At 41.0% G+C, this 20,090-nt stretch overlaps 1 protein-coding gene across 5 annotated transcripts in view; it reads right to left on the bottom strand.

The window, feature by feature from the left end:
• ARHGAP21 (Rho GTPase activating protein 21) overlaps nucleotides 1-20,090 on the bottom strand; it is a 117,959-nt gene that overhangs the window by 66,070 nt on the left and 31,799 nt on the right. For all 5 annotated transcript variants that reach the window (XM_082754165.1, XM_082754167.1, XM_082754164.1 and 2 more), the window contains exon 2: nucleotides 5,347-5,529. In XM_082754165.1, the coding sequence (XP_082610291.1) occupies nucleotides 5,347-5,529 (183 nt within the window). The remainder of the gene's footprint in view (nucleotides 1-5,346; nucleotides 5,530-20,090) is intronic.

The following is a 20,090-nucleotide window of genomic DNA, read 5'->3' as shown; positions in this document are numbered from 1 at the left end:
CATCTACAAAGTTAAAAAATATGCTAGAGTTCTTTAATACTTACAAAAAAATTGTAAGCTCTCAATATTTTTCCTGAAATTTGAAATATCAAGTTCGTTTTGCCTTCAGTGATTCTGCTTAGAGAAAAATATTTACCCCAAATTCTATTTTGGAAAAACTTTGAAGATTTTCCTTCTGGTTAATGCACTGTATTTACAAACCTAACTACCATGCATCAATTAGTCCTTCAAAAATAAAAACTCGACTAGAATGTACTGATGGAGAAGGGCATGCTTAAAATAGCATGTGATTACTTATTTCAGCTTTCTTGTCAGTACTTTAATATGGATGAGGGGCTTCTGAAAGAGCAGAGCTAATTTCTTCTTCAGCAAAAATCTAACATTTTAACCATCTAAAATGGTTAAAACGTGGAAATACGTGCCTTTTTTTTTTCCCTGAAGTGTGACTTCATGGACTAATACATTTTCCACCTAAATACAGTTCCTTAGACAAATATGTATTACTCACAAAGTAATTCTAACATTTTACTTCACCTTTGGTAATTAAAACAGCCTCACCCTTAAGGAAACAAGGAGCAAGGGGATGATCACAGAAGTAATCTTCACCTACACATTTCCTCCCACTTTTAAATGGATCTGTTCCAAATTTCTATCTTTTCATAGTAAACACAAATCACTTTTGCATATTAAATATTCCCAAGGAAACTGCACATTGATCTGAGTGTACTATTCAAGGGGAGATGACTTGCTGAGAGAGAGACCTAGATAGAAATACTGTATTATACATGTATAATGAGGGTGAGACAGAAGTCTTTCCTAGGTGCAAGGCATTTCTTTCATGACATAAAAGTGAAGTACAGCCTGCACCACAAAACATTACAATAGCACAGAAGTTATCAGGATGCCTGCTGGAGCTTTAAAAGAAACCACACAAGTGTCAAACAAACAGCGAATTAACAGAGATCTGGTACCGATTTGGCTTTTTAAAAGTCATGATAATTAATGGCCATTATCACCCCAACTCTGGTAGCAGCAAACAGCATATCCTTATGTTGAATAGTCCTGTCTGAGGACTACATCAGAGCCCAAACATATGGGTCAGACCTAGGGCAGGCTTCCTTGTTTAACACCATCAACAAAAAGTTATGGAAGGGGAAAGATAGTTCATATAGAATTGCCAGCACACATGAGACACCGTGCTGGGTTTGTCAGTTTGTCATTGGGCATGCAAAGGTCTGTTAAAAGAAACACCTGCAAAACATTAGTCTTTCGTCGTACCAAGCCAACAAACTCAGACCTTTAAAAATTGAATGCTTTATAATGCAAATGTTTTGGAATTAGCTTTCTCTCCTACATTTACCTTTTACACTTTGCAAGGCGTTAGAATATGCAGCTTCCACACCTAAAGCAAATACATTCATTTATCACCTACCAGCTTCTCAGGCTGATTCAATTTGTACAATGTAATTCATATGCAAAAATGTGGTGCTGACGAAGAAATCCTAATAATCATCCGATGTTCAAAGCATAATTTAATGCAGGCTTCTTGTAGCTTTATCTTAAGAAATCCTCCACACTATTCACGTAATGAAAAGGAGACATGGGAATCCAGGAGGATACATAATGGGTTACTCCTGAACGTGGAGCTATTCCCCGTGTCCTGTTTGCTGTGCAGCCCCACAAGCACAGCCAAGTACTTTTGCCAAAACACAACGCGTTAACTGCAGTCTCAGTTTACAAGATCATCTTTCACATCGTCCTTCACCCAGGGCTGCCCCTCCCAACAGAGCTACCAAATAATACTTCCTTCCATTGCCTTTCCCTATCACAATCCTTATAAATCAGCTAATAGATTAGATTGAGAAACAGGCACAAGAAGGGGGGGGATTTACAGGAGTATATTCCCTGTTAAGTCCCACTTTCTTTCCTTTATGTCACTTTTAACTTACAGTTTATTAGTTGTTTTGTGAAATGCACAAGAGGTTATCACAATATCCTGAATTTGGCCTAGACTTCCTGTACTATGTCTATACTGAACATCAAATGAAAGAAATTAAAAGGAAGTCTGCAGTTGCTAGCGACCCATAACCTTAAATATAATATACTAATATTTAGTATCAGAATATGCAGGGATGTTGCCCTAAATTGCTTACAAGCAATTGCGTTCAATCCCTTTACAGACTGAAAGATGGAAATGCAACTTCCAGTCAGATGGAAACATAAATGAAGAAAACAAAGCGTTAAGGAAGCCTCTCCTATGCCATTTTCCAGGTCATTGTCACCTTGTCACTAAGTTGTTTTATACTCGTTCTCACCCTGCTTATTCAGGCGGTACACAAGTGGCAGTGCCAGTTAGAGCACTGGTTCCGGTTGTCTGGACAGGAATAGGAATTTCTCACTGGTCACAAGAGGTCTACGAAAGGTAGATGCCAAGCTTTGTACACCTAAGGTCTAGAAATATCTGCAACTAGAGCTTGCCATTTCCCCTACCCAAACCCTACATCTCCTGGTTTAACACAACTCAACCTACTTTATTCAGGCTTTAAACAGTTCTTTCTTTTTGGAAAAAATCAGTAGCATCATGAAGAACAAAACAAAATTTTAGTACATTAGTACTTTTTTTTTTTTTTATTAGCACTAAAACAAAATAAACCCTTTTATTAGACTAGTGTCACAATGAGCCTCTTAAATTCAAACAAAAATCCAGCACCTCAAATACATCCAGGCAGAGAACAGAAATGAGATTATTTTTTCTTTACATGAAGGAACACCCACTCTTCTGCACTCTGCATCATCTGAGGAGAGTTCTTTGCTTCCAAGAAAATTCACCCCACTGCCTTTCCAAGTTGCAGCCTCCTTTGGCCTGTCGGAAGCTTTTCTTTCCATTGCCATGGACTTTCCAGCTGTGGTCTGATTCTTACCACACCCTGCAGTCTAGGAGCTTTGTGCTGTCTGTCCTTGAGATAACTCAGTGTTCCCCCCATGCGAGGATTCTTTTCTTCTCCCCAAAGGACTTCACCTGACCACGTTAACAGCTTTTTAGATGGGTTTCTAATTCTCTTTACTGCCACTACCAATTAATGTTGACTTGCAGAAAGGTTAAGAGGAATTAGAACAAGACTACCTTGAAAGAAATCAAAGCTACAACAGGAGGCCTTCCCCAAGGTAAACAAAGACCTCTGTGCTGATCTCCAGGGAAAGCCAGAGCATCAAGTTGCCACTTGATATAACGAAGGCTGTGACAATGAGAAACTTGTAGGGGATTGAGTAACTGGCTGTTGTGTACAGCTTTAATTTCCAGCTGTAACCTCTACCTTACATCAGAGGTAACCGCATGCATTCTCTGATGTAAGGAAGGGACAAGGTTGCTAGACGATGTAAGGCAGTCATAAAGCCAGATCAGAGTTCCTATTATTATACATGTACTACCAAAAAAACAAAAGGAGCACCTCCTCCTCCCAAGACCCTTACACTTTTGATCAGTGAGAAAAGAGAGATGAATTCTTGAGCTTAGAATCAATGACAGAGTCTACAATTAGCCAGTAACCAATATGATCTTTGTTCAAGTAGTAGTGGCACAGAAATCAGATTTGCCTTATAGAATCAGGCTGACAGTAAATGGAATTCATTCTTTACATATCTTAGGTACATAGACATCCATAAAAACCACCTTATTAAGACCCAGAAGTAATAATTTTGCACATCTGTTACCTTCTCTGCCACCTCATGGACATTAAAAGGAAGAAGAGAATATAATGGTTCAGGTCAATTTACAGAAGTGCTTACCAGGGCTCTGTGCAAATGAACCTCATAATCCTCAGAGGTAACTGAATGCCTGAATAAAGGTATTACATCAATCCAACAACCCCATGATTTTCTTTTCAAAAACCATCCAGAAAAGGGGAAACGAATTACCCAGATTCTGCCATACCAAAGGAGAAACTCCTGCAGGAATAGAGGGAGCTAGAACTTCAAGACACATTCAAGATTTACAGGTATAACAAGCTCACTGTTGTATTGTTTGGGTCTCTGTCTCAGGAACCACCGGATGAGAATGAGAAGACAATGGATGACATTGCCTCCCTCCTCCCCCCCAATGTTATTTGCTCTCCCTTGTGTGTATGTCCTTTTGCATGTGGAAACAGTATCATCTCTATCAGTAGATCTCTGAGAAATTCAGGAGAAAACCTATCTAATCACTTCTCAGTTAAGGAGTTGAATCCTGCTCATGCTGTCTACTTTTACCTAGAATGCAAATATGGGTTATCAGGAGACGCTAATAAGTGCACGTACTCATCTGTGCAGCTCAGCTAAGGCTTCCCCACTCTCCTTCTTCTTCACATTGGAATTTAATCAGGGATTGCTCTTGGCTGACTCTCTGTAACCCATGTTGAAGAACAGAAACTTTGGGATGACCTAATACAGCTAATAGTCTCATTTACAGTTAGCTTCAGTGACTCTGTGTTAAGGGGAAAAACGCTGGGTCCGCGTGCCTGCTTGTAGCTGAAGTTTACTGGAAAAGCGTACTAACTTTCCCCTGGAATTTTTTTTTCTTATAGCGACTGAAGATAAGCAAAAAAAGACAACTTCAGCTAAACACACAATTAGAGACACACAAATCAATTATCTGTCTGAAATGAGCATGAAGTTTTGAAACTCATTCCCCCATCTTAACATCAATCTCTTTCTCTGCCTAACTGGCAAAGCAAAAACAAACAAACAAACAAAAACCTCAGAGGTAGGGTGTATCATGAGAATTCTCAAATTTGATTACTTTAAAATAAGCAAATGTTATTTGAACTCACTAGAATAAAAAATCCCTTCTCGATACTCAAATCTCTATTCCACAGACTTCTCAGTGCCAGGCACTACAGCAACTTCCCATCGGTTCAGTCATGTAGGGAAATGCACACAACCTTTAAACGAGGCACACTGATTAGCTGCTTAACATTTTAAAATGCTTGCTTTAAATAAAACCTATAAAGTATTTTAACACAACTTCTTATTAAGTTCAGAAAGTTGTTCTTCAGTATAGACCGGTATATATTTGTCTCTTGACTAAATGGGAACTATAAGAGTCTTGTACTTTTCAGCAGAAAGAACAAAGTATAGAAAAAAAATCCTCTTTCTAACATCCATCAATTTTAGGATATTCAGAAACTACGGCAAACTAATTTCTTTTTCCAGGCTGTTCTTTTAGGACAACAGTATAACAGATTTCAATTCTGGAGAGTGAAAATAAAACAAAAAAATCAACAATTCATGCCCCTTCCTTAGAATATGCAATTTAAAAGGTATACAAATTAGTAACACTGGCTTTAGGTAAATGAATAAATAGTCACTTACTTTAAAAGAAAACTGAACTGCAGATTCTGGAGGGTAAACTATGAAGTGTCTTAAGGTGAAGCCAAAACCCTGAGATGTCCTCCTTAACACGACAGTTTTTGGACCAGGCCAAGAGAAAGTTTCTTCTTCCTCTGATGGTGATATAGCTTCACTCTGCTCTTTCCCATCTTTATTTTTTGATGCCTGAAAGAAAAGAGAGACACAAAGATACCAAATGTAAGTTATAATTTGGGTATTTTTAAAAGCATTCTTGTGCACCTGAAAAATGTTCAATAGTGTAAAGGCTGAAATGAACCTCAAGCAATGTGTACAGCATGGATTTTATTTGCTTCCTAGTTTACTTCGATACAAATTATGCTTTCTTTTTGTCTTCTGGGACTCCATTTCTGGCCACACATTGCTCACAGGCATACAAAGACACCAGCTCCTTTTCCTGACTTCAAATACAGGCATGATTTTCTCAGCTAGTTACTCCTCACTTAAACAACTGAAATAACTGAAGAATGCACAAAACTGGTTCGGCTTCTTCATTGAGATGCACTTTTTCTCATCTTTGACTTCACCTGTTTGTTGTTTGGTGTGTTTTTTTCCCACCCTTAGCTACTTTCTCTGAACATTTCAGTATTATAACACTGCATATGTATGTGAAAAGGCCTGATTCCTACTACAGTTATACTGCAATCCCAGCTCTTCATCAGAAACAAGACATTTTGTTCCTTTCTTAAGGGTAATTCTACATACCCATGACTCAGAAATATATGATTATGAAAAAATATTTTTATTATTAAAAATATTTGTCTTCTCAGCCTTATATGAAATCTTTCATTTTAAAGTGCATGCCACATCATTCATAAAATCTGAATCAAAAGCTGAAGACATACAAAGAGAGCATGCAAAACCCTATGACCCTCCTCTAAATATTCTAGTTCAACGATGCGTGAAACAAATTTAGATACCAGAGCCTATAGCCTATTCACAAGGTATTCAAACAGAAATAATAGTCTTCTTGTCCTTCTGTAGCTCCGCTGCTGGGGCTCAGCAACTGGCTGATACGTGTCAGAATTTACTGCTTGGTTTTCTTCCTGGGCTGCTCCAAAATAATCCCTTACAGCTGGGATTTGAAAAATGCAGTAGTGCTTATTGGTAAGGTGGGCCCAGCCAACTCCAATCGATGCCTACAGAAAACACGAAGCATTCTGACTTCACCGTGATAGCAAGGGGTGTCACGAGGAAACTTCTGCAGGAAGGACAGCTCAGAAAACCCCTATTTTGTTTAGAGCTGCAGGGAGGCCAAAGAAATACTACTCAGTGCTTCGAAGATCAGCCTCCCTGCCTCTGATCGTCCTGTGCTCAGGGAGGAAAACCATACAGATGGCGAAGGGTCTTGGTGCTGCAGCCACGCTGAGAAACGCTTATGGAAACCCAAACCGGGAGAACGCAGAGCAGCCCCACGGCGCTCTGCTTCTCTGAACAGTCTCTGAACCTCTGAACACGAAGGATTATTTTCAGATTTTTGGAAAGAAAAATGTGAATCTCAGTCTCAGCCGAGTCGATCACCGAGTCCTTGTCAATCACCTTCGTTCATGTTTTGAAGCACTCGTGTAAAACAGAAAAGACTGAAATGAGGTGACTGATGAATGAGAAATTAGGCTGAGCTGTGGAACTGCCAAGGCTGGCTTTAATTTAATCTTTACATTGCTTGAACTTTAAGTTAAATGCTACATAACCCTTTAGCCTGCCTACAAGGTCAGTTATTGAGGTGTTTCCCAGCAATCTCATCAGTTTCTGAACACTTTCTCATTTTTGCACATATGTTCTCAGTCTTCCATTCTCATGACACGAACAGAAAATTGCACAATTAAAAATGATGATTTCCATCCCATTAAAATGGCAAAACAAGTAGCTCCCAATAAAAACTATTGGCCTCAACACCATGACGACAGCAACTTCCTCTATTAAGTGACAAGCAAGCAGAAATCCACCTATTTACCCCTTCTCTGCAATCATTTTTTCTCTTTCATTTTTATAGACAACACTTGGAGACATTTTGAACAATCAAAAAAATAATAATAAAGGTATCACACAAGATAAAAAAAAATAATAATAAGCAAATATCTGTCATTAAGGATATGTAAACAGCAAACTTATATCAGAGAATCATTCAGGATGGAAAAGACCTCTAAAATCACCTAGTCCAATATTAACCTAGTCCTAAAGTCCACCACTAAAACCATGCTGCTCAGTTCTACATCTACACGTTTCTTGAAGACCTCCAGGGATGGTGACTCGGCCTCTTCCCCAGTATTTTACATCCCTTTCAGTAATGAAATTTCTAATATCCAACCTGAACCTCTTCTGGTGCAACTTGAGGCCATTTCCCCTCATCTTACCACTTGGTGCTCAAGCAAAGAGCCTGATCCCCACCTCACTAGGGGCAAAGACAAAATGTAGCACTGAAAAGCAGAGGACTTTTTTTTTTTTTTTTTCCCCCTGATAAAAGCCTCCCTGATTATCCTAAAGGTAGTTGTGGTGGGTATGACAACTGATCACTGTGGTTTACTTACAGATCTGCTGTAACCTGGGATCAAAATGCAGCCAAACCTCCCTAGGTCTGAGGGGTGGGAGACACAGTATTCATTTGACTCATGTGAGAAACCACCTCTCTTTCCCCTGCAATTTCAAGTGAACTTTTCTCACTCAGGCAAGTTGCTGAACTGACAGCTCCCCATAAACACCAGTATTGCACTGGCAAGCCAGTGTTTCCTGAAAGAACGGGCCAGAAGTTAAAGGTTATCATCATGCCATCCTTGGAGCGCCCGCGAGGGCTGCCAACAGTTGAACAGAAAAGGCCAATATTAATAAGAAATGTGGGACGTGGTCAGTGACAGCAGCTCCCAGCCGCCACGACGAACAAAAAGGAATCTGAATTACAAAGAAGAGAGCCAACATCTGTTGAGTCACCCCGTGAATGGTCCAACCACAGCACGCCCACCAGCAATATCCCTTGCCAGGGACGGCTTGAAAAAGGAACAAGCAAAGTTTTCAAAAGCACAAACAAAACAAGGGTGCAAGACAGCAGGCAAGAAACAGATGATGTTTTGCACAGGCAAGAATGTTACTGAAAGCAGGGATCCTACGTGGTATTTCTTCTGAGCCAAAAGTGATGGTAAGCCAGTTACAAATACGTAGATACCTCCTATCCTTGAGGTGATCTGTCTTTAGAGGAGACTGACATGCATTTCAAGAGAAATACGTATGCTTTATTTTCATTTCACACAAAACCTAACAAATGAAAGATTGTTTTGCTGTGTTCCTTACTAAAGATGTGGATGCTTCATTCAGTAAAACACTGAATCTCTACAGATTCAACGTTCAACGTGAAAGTCAGAACGCATACAATTAAGTTCAAGGACTGAAGAATCCCAGGCTACTAAAAATGATTCAAGCATCATTTCCCCCAGGATTGCTTCATATGAGCTTTTTACACAAAGTATCTCAAAACATCATTTCCTGTTACAGGCAATTACAAGGACATATAGCAGATGCTTAAACACACTATAAAAAGCATACTGTGCTTTGAATATTGCCTTTAACCCTGTTTTTCCGAGCGATGAAAGCATCCATGAAAAATCACACGGCACCTGGAAGAAGCGCATGAATCACCAGGAGCTTAGCACAGTCTATAGAATTATGTAAAAATGGTAAATCTGATTATTTACAAACATCAGTGTTATGTCGAAATAAAAGTAAATCTCAAAACAGCAATTTCTCATTTTATCGGTCTTAAAAATGAAATAGAAACACACAACTTGCATGGCCTCCAAAGCCTCTCTCATTTTCTGTCTTCTAAGCAATTTACAGCCAGATCTGTATAAATAACATCCTAAAAACAGTTCAGTCCAATGACAGTCGTAAGCAATTGCAACACAAACTATCAGTTGTCTTCTTGGCTGTCTAAACAGATAAATAGGTATGCTTTGAGCTCTGAATACTATCTTCATAGATGAATAATAGGGAACATAATAAATAATTATACCTTGAGCTATTGATCCTTGAAAAAACATGAAAAACAATTTAAAGTTGGTGTGAGTAATGTGAATCACTGAATCACTCCATTTTCATGCATATTTTACCTTTGTATTTGGCAAACAATTTCAAAATTATTTCTCAAGTCACTTAGGACTGGCATTCACATTTACTCCAGTTATTAGGGTTTAACTTTTTTCTCTAATCATCCAGAACACTTCACAAATAAATTATGTAAATAAAAATCTCATTGCAAGTGTGTTTGCCAAGCTACATTTTCTGAAGCCCAAATCTTTATTAAGAAAAAAAAAAAAAACAAAAAAACAAGAACACCAGACTGACTGGTGGAGTCACCTCCCAACAGCTCGACAAACACAAATCGCCTCCTGCTTCAGAAGGATTTCACCATGTTCAGCTACCAGCTCGTCTACCAAGAAATGTGCTGCCTGAAGCAGCAGCTTGGCTAGATGTGTGTGTGCTGAACAGAAAATGGGTTGGTGTCACCTGATTTTCCTGATTCAACAGCCATCAAGCAGTATTTTTTTTGATCACCATTGACATAAGCCAGAACCAAAAAGGATCTTGCACATTATTAAGCCCACAATTGCCTTGATACAGTGAGAGGATATTCCAAATGCTATAATAAATGCTGGGCTTGCTTAGAAACAGTGGTATTTCTTGCATCAGGTCATTTATTTGCCCTATTTTTTTGTAACCAAGTAGCTATCATTTAGCTAACTGCCCTATTACACCTGCAATTTCAAAGAAAAAAAGACTTTTCTAGCAGTTTGATCTTATTTATGTGACAGAAAGTGTAAAAAGTCTTTTAAAAGGTAACAGGGGAGGGAAAAAAATGGTTCTTTTCTGGCTAAGACTAAAGAACAGAGGGAAAAACTATGGGAAGAAAATCTTGTTATCCACAGAACGATGGGAGATTTCACTGCAAGTCAGGCTTTCTTTCTTTAAAAATCAGATTCTTCCAGTGACGATTTTCAAACGAAATTATAACAAGCCACTGACCCTTTTAGTCTCAGCCACGCAGAGAACTTCAAATCACTTTGATAGAAGCCGACAAAAAGTTGCATGAAGATCTCCCTCAAAAAAATAGTTCTACTTTTCTGGTACATCCATCTGCTCAGAAATAATGAAGCAAAGAACTGTATTCATGCCCAGAGGACATCATGTTCCCTTTACCCTTGATCATCTTCTGTAGTCAAAGAACTAGGCTCCTGCACGCAAGAGATCTCAGGCAGAGTAAAAGCTCAATCCACTGGAGAACATGTGGTTCCCTGGACCTGCGATGCCAGGTTAACAGTTGGACTCGATGATCTTAGAGGTCTTTTCCAACCTAAATGATTCTGTGATAGGGGACAAATACAACCCCCAAAATACACAGCTCCTGGGCGTTCCTGAAACAGCACTAATAAGTAAATTATCTTAGAAAGACAAGTGTTTAACACAGAAGGTTATACAACTTGTCTTTGAGATCTATCATCTCCACCCCCGTTTGCAGTACAGGTAGGCATATCCAGCACTCGAAAAAGAAGCCAGACAATTATTTATACCCATACCACCTCTAAAGCAGCCATACTTATACATTTTTCACACTATGGGTAAATTCAGGCAGTACTCCATTAAAACCACCACTGCTCTGAGAAAGGCTTGTGGCCAGACACAGAACAACTGTGACAAGCGTTGGAGGCGTAGGCTGAAAGCTCTTGCTGCTCTTCACACAAAATCACAAGCTCTATGCCTTTTGACTGCTGAAATGAGGACTGCAAGTGAAGAGGTTTGGCAAAGAGTGAAAACATCAAAATCCATGATCACATTCTGAACCAGTCTCAACCCGTGGCAAGATAAGATACTTCTAATGTTTTTTAACCCAACTGGAATGTAAAAATAACATTTTATTCAAAAGTAAATCATTCTCACTGAAAGGAAATTAATTACTAATACAAGGTTGACACCTCAAGCAAATTCATCCTCCCAGTATCAGGAAATAGCTTTGTCCTTGAAGCAAACAAATGAGTTCAATCGCTTCCAGCCTCAGCAACACATTCATCTCTTCACTGAAAAATCCCTGCAAAGACATGAGCAGGAAAACCAGAACGCAGAAACCCCAACACCTACATAACTCCAGTCCTGCATGTCAAACACGCACTTGTCCTAACTTCTGACTTTAGTACTAGACAAAATCCTGCAGTCTTCCCCCTAAACAGATAAGGAAGGATGTTGGGGAGGACAGATGTTCAGGCAGGAAATGGAACTTGGCAGCATGTGGACTGACGTCCTGTCCTCACGTGAGTCTTCCATTGTTTTCTGTCCTTGCAAGGTAAGCTACAAGGTGTAACCATCAGCATCTCCAAACCCACAGTGGTGGCAGGAAACGTGTCTCCCAAACTAGTCTGACATAAGACATCGCAGAAATCTGAGATGCATCACCTTAGATGCTAGCTAAGGCCAAAAAAAGGCATCTAAAATTAAAAAAAAAAAAAAAAAAGATTATTTTTTTTTTTAATATTTAATTGATGTTTTTCTTAACAGCTACACACACTACAGACTTAAGAAACCTTAAGCTGAACTCCAAAGATACCCACAGTCTTCTATGTGGAATGCCAGCTTCCTTCTTTACTAACACCAAAATTAGACTCTGCAGTTTATTAATGAATCATCCCAAACACTTCAGTATTTTGAGTGTCCAACTAGAATGTTCAGATTTGCATGCTACCTCAAAGTTACCCTTCTATACACACAAGCAGTAAGAAAATAAATAAATAAGTACATATATATATACACGTATGATTACTAAATAGTGATTAATTGACATATACAATTATACAATTAAGCTTAGGGCAGATGCATAATAAACATGAGTTAGTTGCATCTACCTGCATGTGCATCTCCACAGGGCTTCTCTCTGCAGGTACCCAGACATCAAGAGACAGGTTTGAGGCTAGAAACAAGACTGTGTATGTAAAGCCACTGTCTTAAATACTGCTTTTTCAAAAATAAAAAAATAAAAAAAAAACATCAGCACATACAATAAACTTGCATAATTGCTGACATTTACTATATACCGACTTGTACTTTTTAGTAACACTCAAAGTAGACGTGACTGCAACATAGCAGCCTGGAGTGAAAGTAGTTCAGGATGAACAAGTCTTTATCTACAGGAACGATACTGTAACAGCATAATCAGCAGCAACTGAAGAGCTGAGCAGCTTGAGGCACGTAAACATACTGAAGCACAAAAGAGGAAAGCTCTTCTTACACGAGGACATCCCTCAGTACTGCTCCATGTTCGCAGAATGGGCCATGAGGAGATGGAGCCCACCCAACACACAGTGCTGGGCCTAGTAAGAAGTTCAGCAAGAGATACTCGAAGGTACCTGACTCCATCCTGTGCATTTTAGTGCTATATGTATTTAAGAAAGCTGCAGGAAGGACTCAGATGCCCAATGAGAGTAATGCCGAGCCTGTTTCCAGCAGGTACCAGGAGAAGGCTGTCTTGCCACAAAGCACCTGAAACTGGAAATGAAGATGTAAACAAGCCCTCAAAGCTCAAATAATCAAACAGCTGCAAAACTGCTCTCACCACAAGAGAAAAAAAAAAAAAAAAAGAGATGTGGAGATAAATGGAGCATGAGTCATCACATGCAACTGTTAGTAAACAGCACTCACAGAGGTAGATAAAATCAGCCCAGACAGGGCCTTCTCTTCAGGGCAACTGCTAATAGCAAAAGACAGCCTGCTTTTGGAACTGGGAGGCACAGCTCTTCTTTCACAGAAGCTATTCATGAAGGAAAAAAAAAATAATGAAAAAACGGCCTTCAGAGCATGACTTCTCCAGATCACGGCTTGGAGAACGTGTGTCCCCAGGGGACCCGCTCATCTTTTACAGGCGGAGTGCAGGATGGCCGCTGAGGCTCCCCAGCACCAACACTGCTCCTGAGGAGAACGCAGGAACTGGGAAGGCCAGCAAACTCAACCAGCTCTCCAAAACGAGATCTGAACCTTTTGTGACTCCAGACAGTTATTACAAAGAATGGTGTCAGTCCAACCAGGAGAACAAAAACAAACTACTAGGAACTGGAGGGCAAAGATGGGCAATGCCGTTTCTCATGCGCGCCCCTCGCCTGGCCTGGGCAGTCGGGCCCTGAGCAGTGACCAGCAGGGGTGAGGCAGTCTCTGTGGGCAGATGTCCCCCACTCAGCCTTCCTAAGGGTCTTGCTGATGGCCATAAGGAGCTGAGATGCTTCAGAGCAAGGCAGTAAAGATGCAAGGAGCACTGCAGAGAGTGAAGGCCTGGCAGGCAGGCCACCTGCAGGAGCCAGGCTCTGTTGTTTCAATGTTCTGCCCAGGTGGCCACAGCGACAGGTCAGTGCTGGGGGAACAACCAGAGCCAATTCAGGTATTTGCTATGGGACAGCCCTGGCAGCAAACCTGCCACCTCCTTCTAGGAACATGAACCCCACCCAGACGAAGTATCGGGCCTAGGATAATCCTTTAATTCACACTGAAGGCCGTGGCACCTGCCTGCAGCAGAGATCAGCAGCACACCACACACACTTGGAAACTTCTCAGAAGTGAATGACCCAACCTAATAAAACACATTAGCAATGTCCTCAAACCAAGGCCAGGTGAGGAGAAAGGCTCAAGAGAGCAATATACGACAGCTCCAGTAGCATGAAGGAAGTGGGAAATCTGCAACCCTTCAAAACCAAAGCCTGTGCCAGCGCAGCAGATGGCTGCTCGCACAGGGAAGGAGACATCACCGCTGCCGTGCAGCGTGCAGAGCTGCTCTGGGTGGAAGGAGACGGACAGACGGACGTCTGCTTCTGTGTACTTCTGTAACTGCCACTGCAGTAAGCACAATCAAAGGAGAAATAGCATTTTTGAGAGGATTTCAGTCCTCAAAAAGGTCGAGGCACACACCAAATAACAAACAGTAAAAACCCCCACACGTGCAGCTCGTTCCCCAAGCTGAAGTTTGCCTTACTGTGCTCTACTGCTCACAGAAGGCTGCTCTGCAAAGCAAACAGTTGATGCTTATGTCAGTCTCATCCCTACTCCACAAGACCTGGAAAGCAAAGCTAAAGGCTACCTGCAGCAACCTCTGCCTTTCTCCCTCACCTTAAAATACTCCCACATTTAAATCACAGTTTTTCCCCCCTGAGATCCAATACAGGAAAACAAGAAGGGTCGGAGGAAGCCTGTAGCTGAAAAACTCCATCTTCTCCATTTGAAATCAAGTCCCTCCATTGCAACACATAAATAACTAGCTTTACGCTGGCAAAGCACTCAAGGATGCACGGACACGTGACAATCTGAAAAAGGATGATCACCAAAATGGCACTTCTGTTAACCGAAAAGTTCTCAGTGTGCTGTTTTCCTGGCTCTGGATTAAATGCAGCAACACCAACTGGCTCTAAAGGGAGCCCAGCTGGGCCTACTTGCTTGAATGAAAGGAGCACACAGCTCTCCAGGCCAGGGGAGATCCAGAAACAGTTTTCCTACTTTACAGCAGGGAGAGCACAACCCTACTCACTCTGGCTAGAGCTGAACTAGCATTTTATGCAGAGCAGGCTCTGGTTTTCTTGTACAAAAGTTCTGATACCTGGATTTTTTTGTGCTTTTTTTTTTGACTTCACCAAGAGCAAGATCAGGTTTGGCATGACTAGTGCTCCATCGCAACTCAAGCTTGACTCAAAACTTCTGCAGTTAGCACCTAGTGTCTTCATTACCTAGATGAACACAAACTAACTATCTGATGAACACTAACTATCCTCCTTTAAGTATCAGACACTTGCAAGTTTAGCACTTAACTAAAGGGTTTTAATTTTAACACGCACATATACACACTACAAAAATATACCAAATTGTGTGTGCATCCATATAAATATATGTATATGTGGAGATATATATATACATACACATTTGTAGTAGCTTTTCCATGTTGTAAAACAATAATGCTTTAACTACAATCTTTTCAAAACCTAATTAAGTCCAAATAAATGCATTTAGCTCATACTTTCCACAATTTCAAGCAATACCACACCAAGAAGCAGAGGTAAAATACAGGGATTTACTTCACGGGACTGAGATGCAAACTGTTTCCACGTTGTTTTTGCTCATATCTTGCAATTGGTATTTAGAATAATACACGTAAACACACAGTTCATAGTATTAAATGTAGGCAGAAAAACATTAAAAACAAAAAAGAAATTGAGAGCTTCCTTGTTTTCTTACAGGCTCATTAGCAAAAGCCTCCCCTCTTAACAGCTACATCCTCCTTAAACTGGAAAGAAAGGAAACATCTGCAGGGCTGGTAGCATAACAGCAAAATGTCATGTGATCTTAATTTAGCTAAATCAGAGCTTTTCCTTCTCTACTTGTTCTGCCTCTGCTTGTTAAGAATAGGAAATGCTTTGTCCTTACCTTAAGAGTCTGATCTGGAAATATCAGAGACAGGAGACTGAGAAAGCAAACTTTCTTAGTGTCAAAGCAATGTTTGAGGTTACTCCACTCATGATAAAAACTGTCTTAGTAGTCTGACAAAAGTGATTGAGAGCGGTTGCACAGTCACAGCCTGTCAGCGGCTGCCTTACGCTGCTTCGTTCAGCCTAGGGGAGCTTTCTGACAGACCCAAGACCACAAGCCGTCCACAACCCTCTCCGCTTCCTACAAATGGGGAGAGAACAGTAAGTTCTCTCATTGCCAACATCCCCAGCCAAGTGTGTAACTGCACAATTAGGAGCTAGCTTGGACCACGTCTGTATACTCTTTTTGCTTTCTGGACTAACGCAGACTTTATCAGACACACCACATACCATAGTTTTCACTACGTTTTCACCAGGCTCTGTTATGGCATACCTATTCACACACGCTGAATAGTTCTGCAGAAGCTCTTAAGAAAAACGAAATCACCGCAGAGGATAAAACCTGATTCACTCTGAGCCCATTTCAATAATCAGATGCAGCACAGCGTTGAAGGCAGCCATGAAACCACCTACACACTTCCTCCAGCTCACGCTGTTTCTCCTCGCCGTACCCAGGGGCTATGGCTTGGTGAAACAAATCGTCAGCTCTGCCAGGACCCTGTCTAAACCAGCCAAGAGAGCACCCATTTTTCCACAGCCTCTCTGCCCCTCCAGCAAACCTCTGGACTTGGACTTGGCTACTCCATGCTGCAGCTATAACGCTGAGCAAGGGCTTTGCTTTGTGGGCTCGGCGGTGGGACAGAAACACACCTTACGCTGCTCTCTAATGCAGGTATGAGGCTGATCTTCTCAGAGAAGCTACTGATCTTTCCAAAATAAATAGACTCATTCGTGCTTTAAAGATAGGAAATCAGAAGACTAGCTGCACCACTTCGTCTGCATAAATGCATTGTCATAACTGCTGGTATCCCAAGTAGTTCAGGCTTAAGATCTGAACACCTTCAGCTTTGCAATGCTGCAGTTTTACTTAGAATTTTGTTTCACGTGCGACATGAATGTCTGACCTGCCCCATGCCAAAAGGAAGCCATTGGAAGATCAGGGAATTGACCCGCAATGTCAAAATGCAGATTGTCACCCTAAATATAGCAACTCACTTCCATTTCAGATTCAGTCCTGCTGGCAGAAGATTTACCTCATCTCATGGGAAGAGTTTTAAGAACTGACTTGAGGGAAGAACTACTCAGATCAAGTCTAAACTTCCTAAGAAAGATTTAATACAGAGAACACAGCTCAAAAACACCACAAAACTTGTAAGGCAACGTTTCAAGATTCTTTACATCCCTGAATACACAGCTTCCCCCCTCAAAAGCAGCCACCTCTAGATATATAGTTAAAGCTACAAGCTTTAACACTGGGTAAATACAGAAAATAATAAATTCCTGCAGGCACAAACACACCACTTAAATATAATCCTGGTCCCATGTTTTAAGATATTTGAATACAGTATATAATGCACAAATTAACACACTGCTAGTATTAAAAGCCTTACACTCAGAATGAAAAAGGTTTGTGCATAAATCAGCAAATGTAGATGCAAAGCTACATAACTCGTGTTAAAATATTTCCAAACTCTAAATTTGTAATCTGCTGCGCATATAGGACAGAAAAGCAGCTTTTTCAGTGAACAATTTAATTTACTAAGATATAATACTTAGAAAGCTGCTTAAAAAAAGACTGTGAAGTCATTAACTTGAAAAAAAAATCTGAAATCTGTATGTCAACAGAGATGAGGTATCACTAAGAGGATAAAGAGGAGAAAGTTGTCCATAGGATTTTCAGTTTAGCTGCAAATCCAGCAGCTTTCATACACTGCCTTACTGTGTGATCATAAGCAACCTGAGTTATTTCCTCACAGTTTGCAGCGAACATGTCAGTAAGAATGGCAAATGCCAATGACTAAATCCACATTTGTATCTGTCTGGAGAACGGGGTGGAGGGCAGTGGGGAAATCTATTTTAACAAAAATTCACTTGCTTTTTTAAGAACTACTTGTCCTTGCATGCCTATTACTACGGCTTGAATTGCTCACTGTTGCTGAGTTACTTCCCCATAGTTGGGAACATTACAAATGTTTCTCCAACAGCAGCGTGAATTCCCACAGTGAGTAAAGCCACCAGCTATTTCCTGCAGTGATTTTACACCTTTTACTCAACAAAACTGAAAACATTACACCCTGCACTGCTATGAGACGAGATTTTTATCATATTCCCTCCCTCCCCAAGGCAGGAGATAAACAGAGGAGTACAATAAGATAACATATCACATTTCTAAACTGTTATCAGCTGCAAGTATCTGAAAGGAATGCAACCACCTTTGTTATTTCATCCTCCAAGTGACATATTCAGAAGACTGAAAAGCTTTTTTTTTTTTTTTTTTTTTTTTTAATGTTATCTGAGATTCTCCAGAGGAAGGGAATAGCTGCAGTGCAGCAGCTGATGCAGTGCTGCTGCGTCCTCAGGCTTGAAGGCGCTGCGATCACTGAGCCTGCACTGCACCGTCTCATTCCTGTACAGTGCCATACAGAAAAAGGCTGTGATAATGAACTCCAGTTAAAGCAAAATTGAAAAGATCTTGGCAGCTAGAATGCCACAACATACAACTTTATTTCTAAAAGACTGTGTTGATGTCAGTGGAAGTTCCTCCAAGCCCAGCGGCTTCAATGGCCAGGCACTCCATGCAAGGGAACTGTGTGACCAGCTGTGAGTTGATGGAACTCTGCAGATCACCTGCCTTTGGCTGAGAAACCTGAGATGAAGTATTCGGATGGCTGAAAGCACATTATTGTTACTTTTAGAGGCTAGGATGCAGCAATAAAATAAAGAAAACAGTACGGCAGGCATTGGTCAGGTAGGAATTTGGAGCCCACAGGGACCTGGGAAGACCTGCTCTCCTCAAACCAGATTAATCATCTACGACGCTGCTGGGGCAGCCTCTGTGACCCCACGTACACATCCCCACATACAGATTCAAGCTTTCTACCTGCTGCTCCTTGCCTATTTCTCAGTCTGCATTCATGCTGAAGTTCTAGATGGCCCATGAGACTCCCAGTCTTTAGATCTGTCCCATGTTCCACCAGACCACCACTGATAACACAGAAAAGCAGACATGTCACTACTCCGCAGGAACAGATTTTAAGAAAGATGGGAAGTAACGAAGCTGTCCCAGAAAGATGAAAATCTGCAATTAATCCAGTTTGGCTTTGTACTCATTACTGTGAGACGAGAAGGCTTCTGATTTATTATTCATGGATCACCCTGTGAAAGCCACACAGCCATCAATCCCAGCCAAGGTCTGGGCTAAAAGCTGACATTTTTCATTGAAGAACACGATTTCTGACTCAGATTTCTAATTTAGTCCTGACCTCTGCATGTTCTTTGAAAACACAACACGCTAATACACACAGCACCTTGCTGTATCTGAGCCCAAAAGGCACCTGCCTCCCGTTACAGCAGCTCTCACGCTGCACCATGAAGTACTTCTTGTACAATCTGTATTAACACGGTGGGCACGTATTGACATTCCCGCCTCTTACGTATTTGTTCCCTTCCTGTTCTAAAAAACAAACTTTGGGAACTCCACACTGGGGGAGAGGAGCGGGGTGTGTGCCAGCAGAACAAACTAAACAACCCTGAAGACCAACTCTGTAATCTGATTCAAGAAATCATTAGCGATAAACAAGCAATTAAGCTCTTTTTTATTTTCTCCTTGGATATACGCTTCTGACAGCCATTTAGGAGGAAATATGTTGTCTCACAAGACAAGCCTTCAGCTCAGCTCTCGGATGACAATTTGTAATTCACTCCCCTGATGGTTTACTGGGGTCAGAATGGATGAAAATCACCGAAGAAGCTGCATAGCTCCTGCTAATTCAAGGACACCACGTGCCAAACTGGAGCAGTTACACCTCAGAAGGAGCTGCTAGCTCCAACTGCACAGGTCACCCACCTCCGTTCTCACCAGCAGGCTTCTCCAGCAATGCTAGGTGGGGAATTTGGAAAGCAACACTGCTGCACAAAGCACAATGCATCTCTCTCCAGGGCTGACGGTGTTCACTTCTTATGTGCACCTCAATTGGTCTCTTCTTCAGAGGTAATACCTCGTAAATGAACGAACAAGTTCATTTCAAGGAAAAAAACAGCAGTAACTCACTAAAATGTGCAGTCTGCAGCTATTTGACTTTCAGGGGAAGAAAAAGAGCACACACAGCAATCATATAT

The sequence above is a fragment of the Aythya marila genome (assembly GCF_965140915.1).
Source record: "Aythya marila genome assembly, chromosome: 2".
Taxonomy (NCBI): domain Eukaryota; kingdom Metazoa; phylum Chordata; class Aves; order Anseriformes; family Anatidae; genus Aythya; species Aythya marila.
Note: the sequence above shows the minus strand (reverse complement) of the source record. Positions and strands in the feature narration are given on the sequence as shown.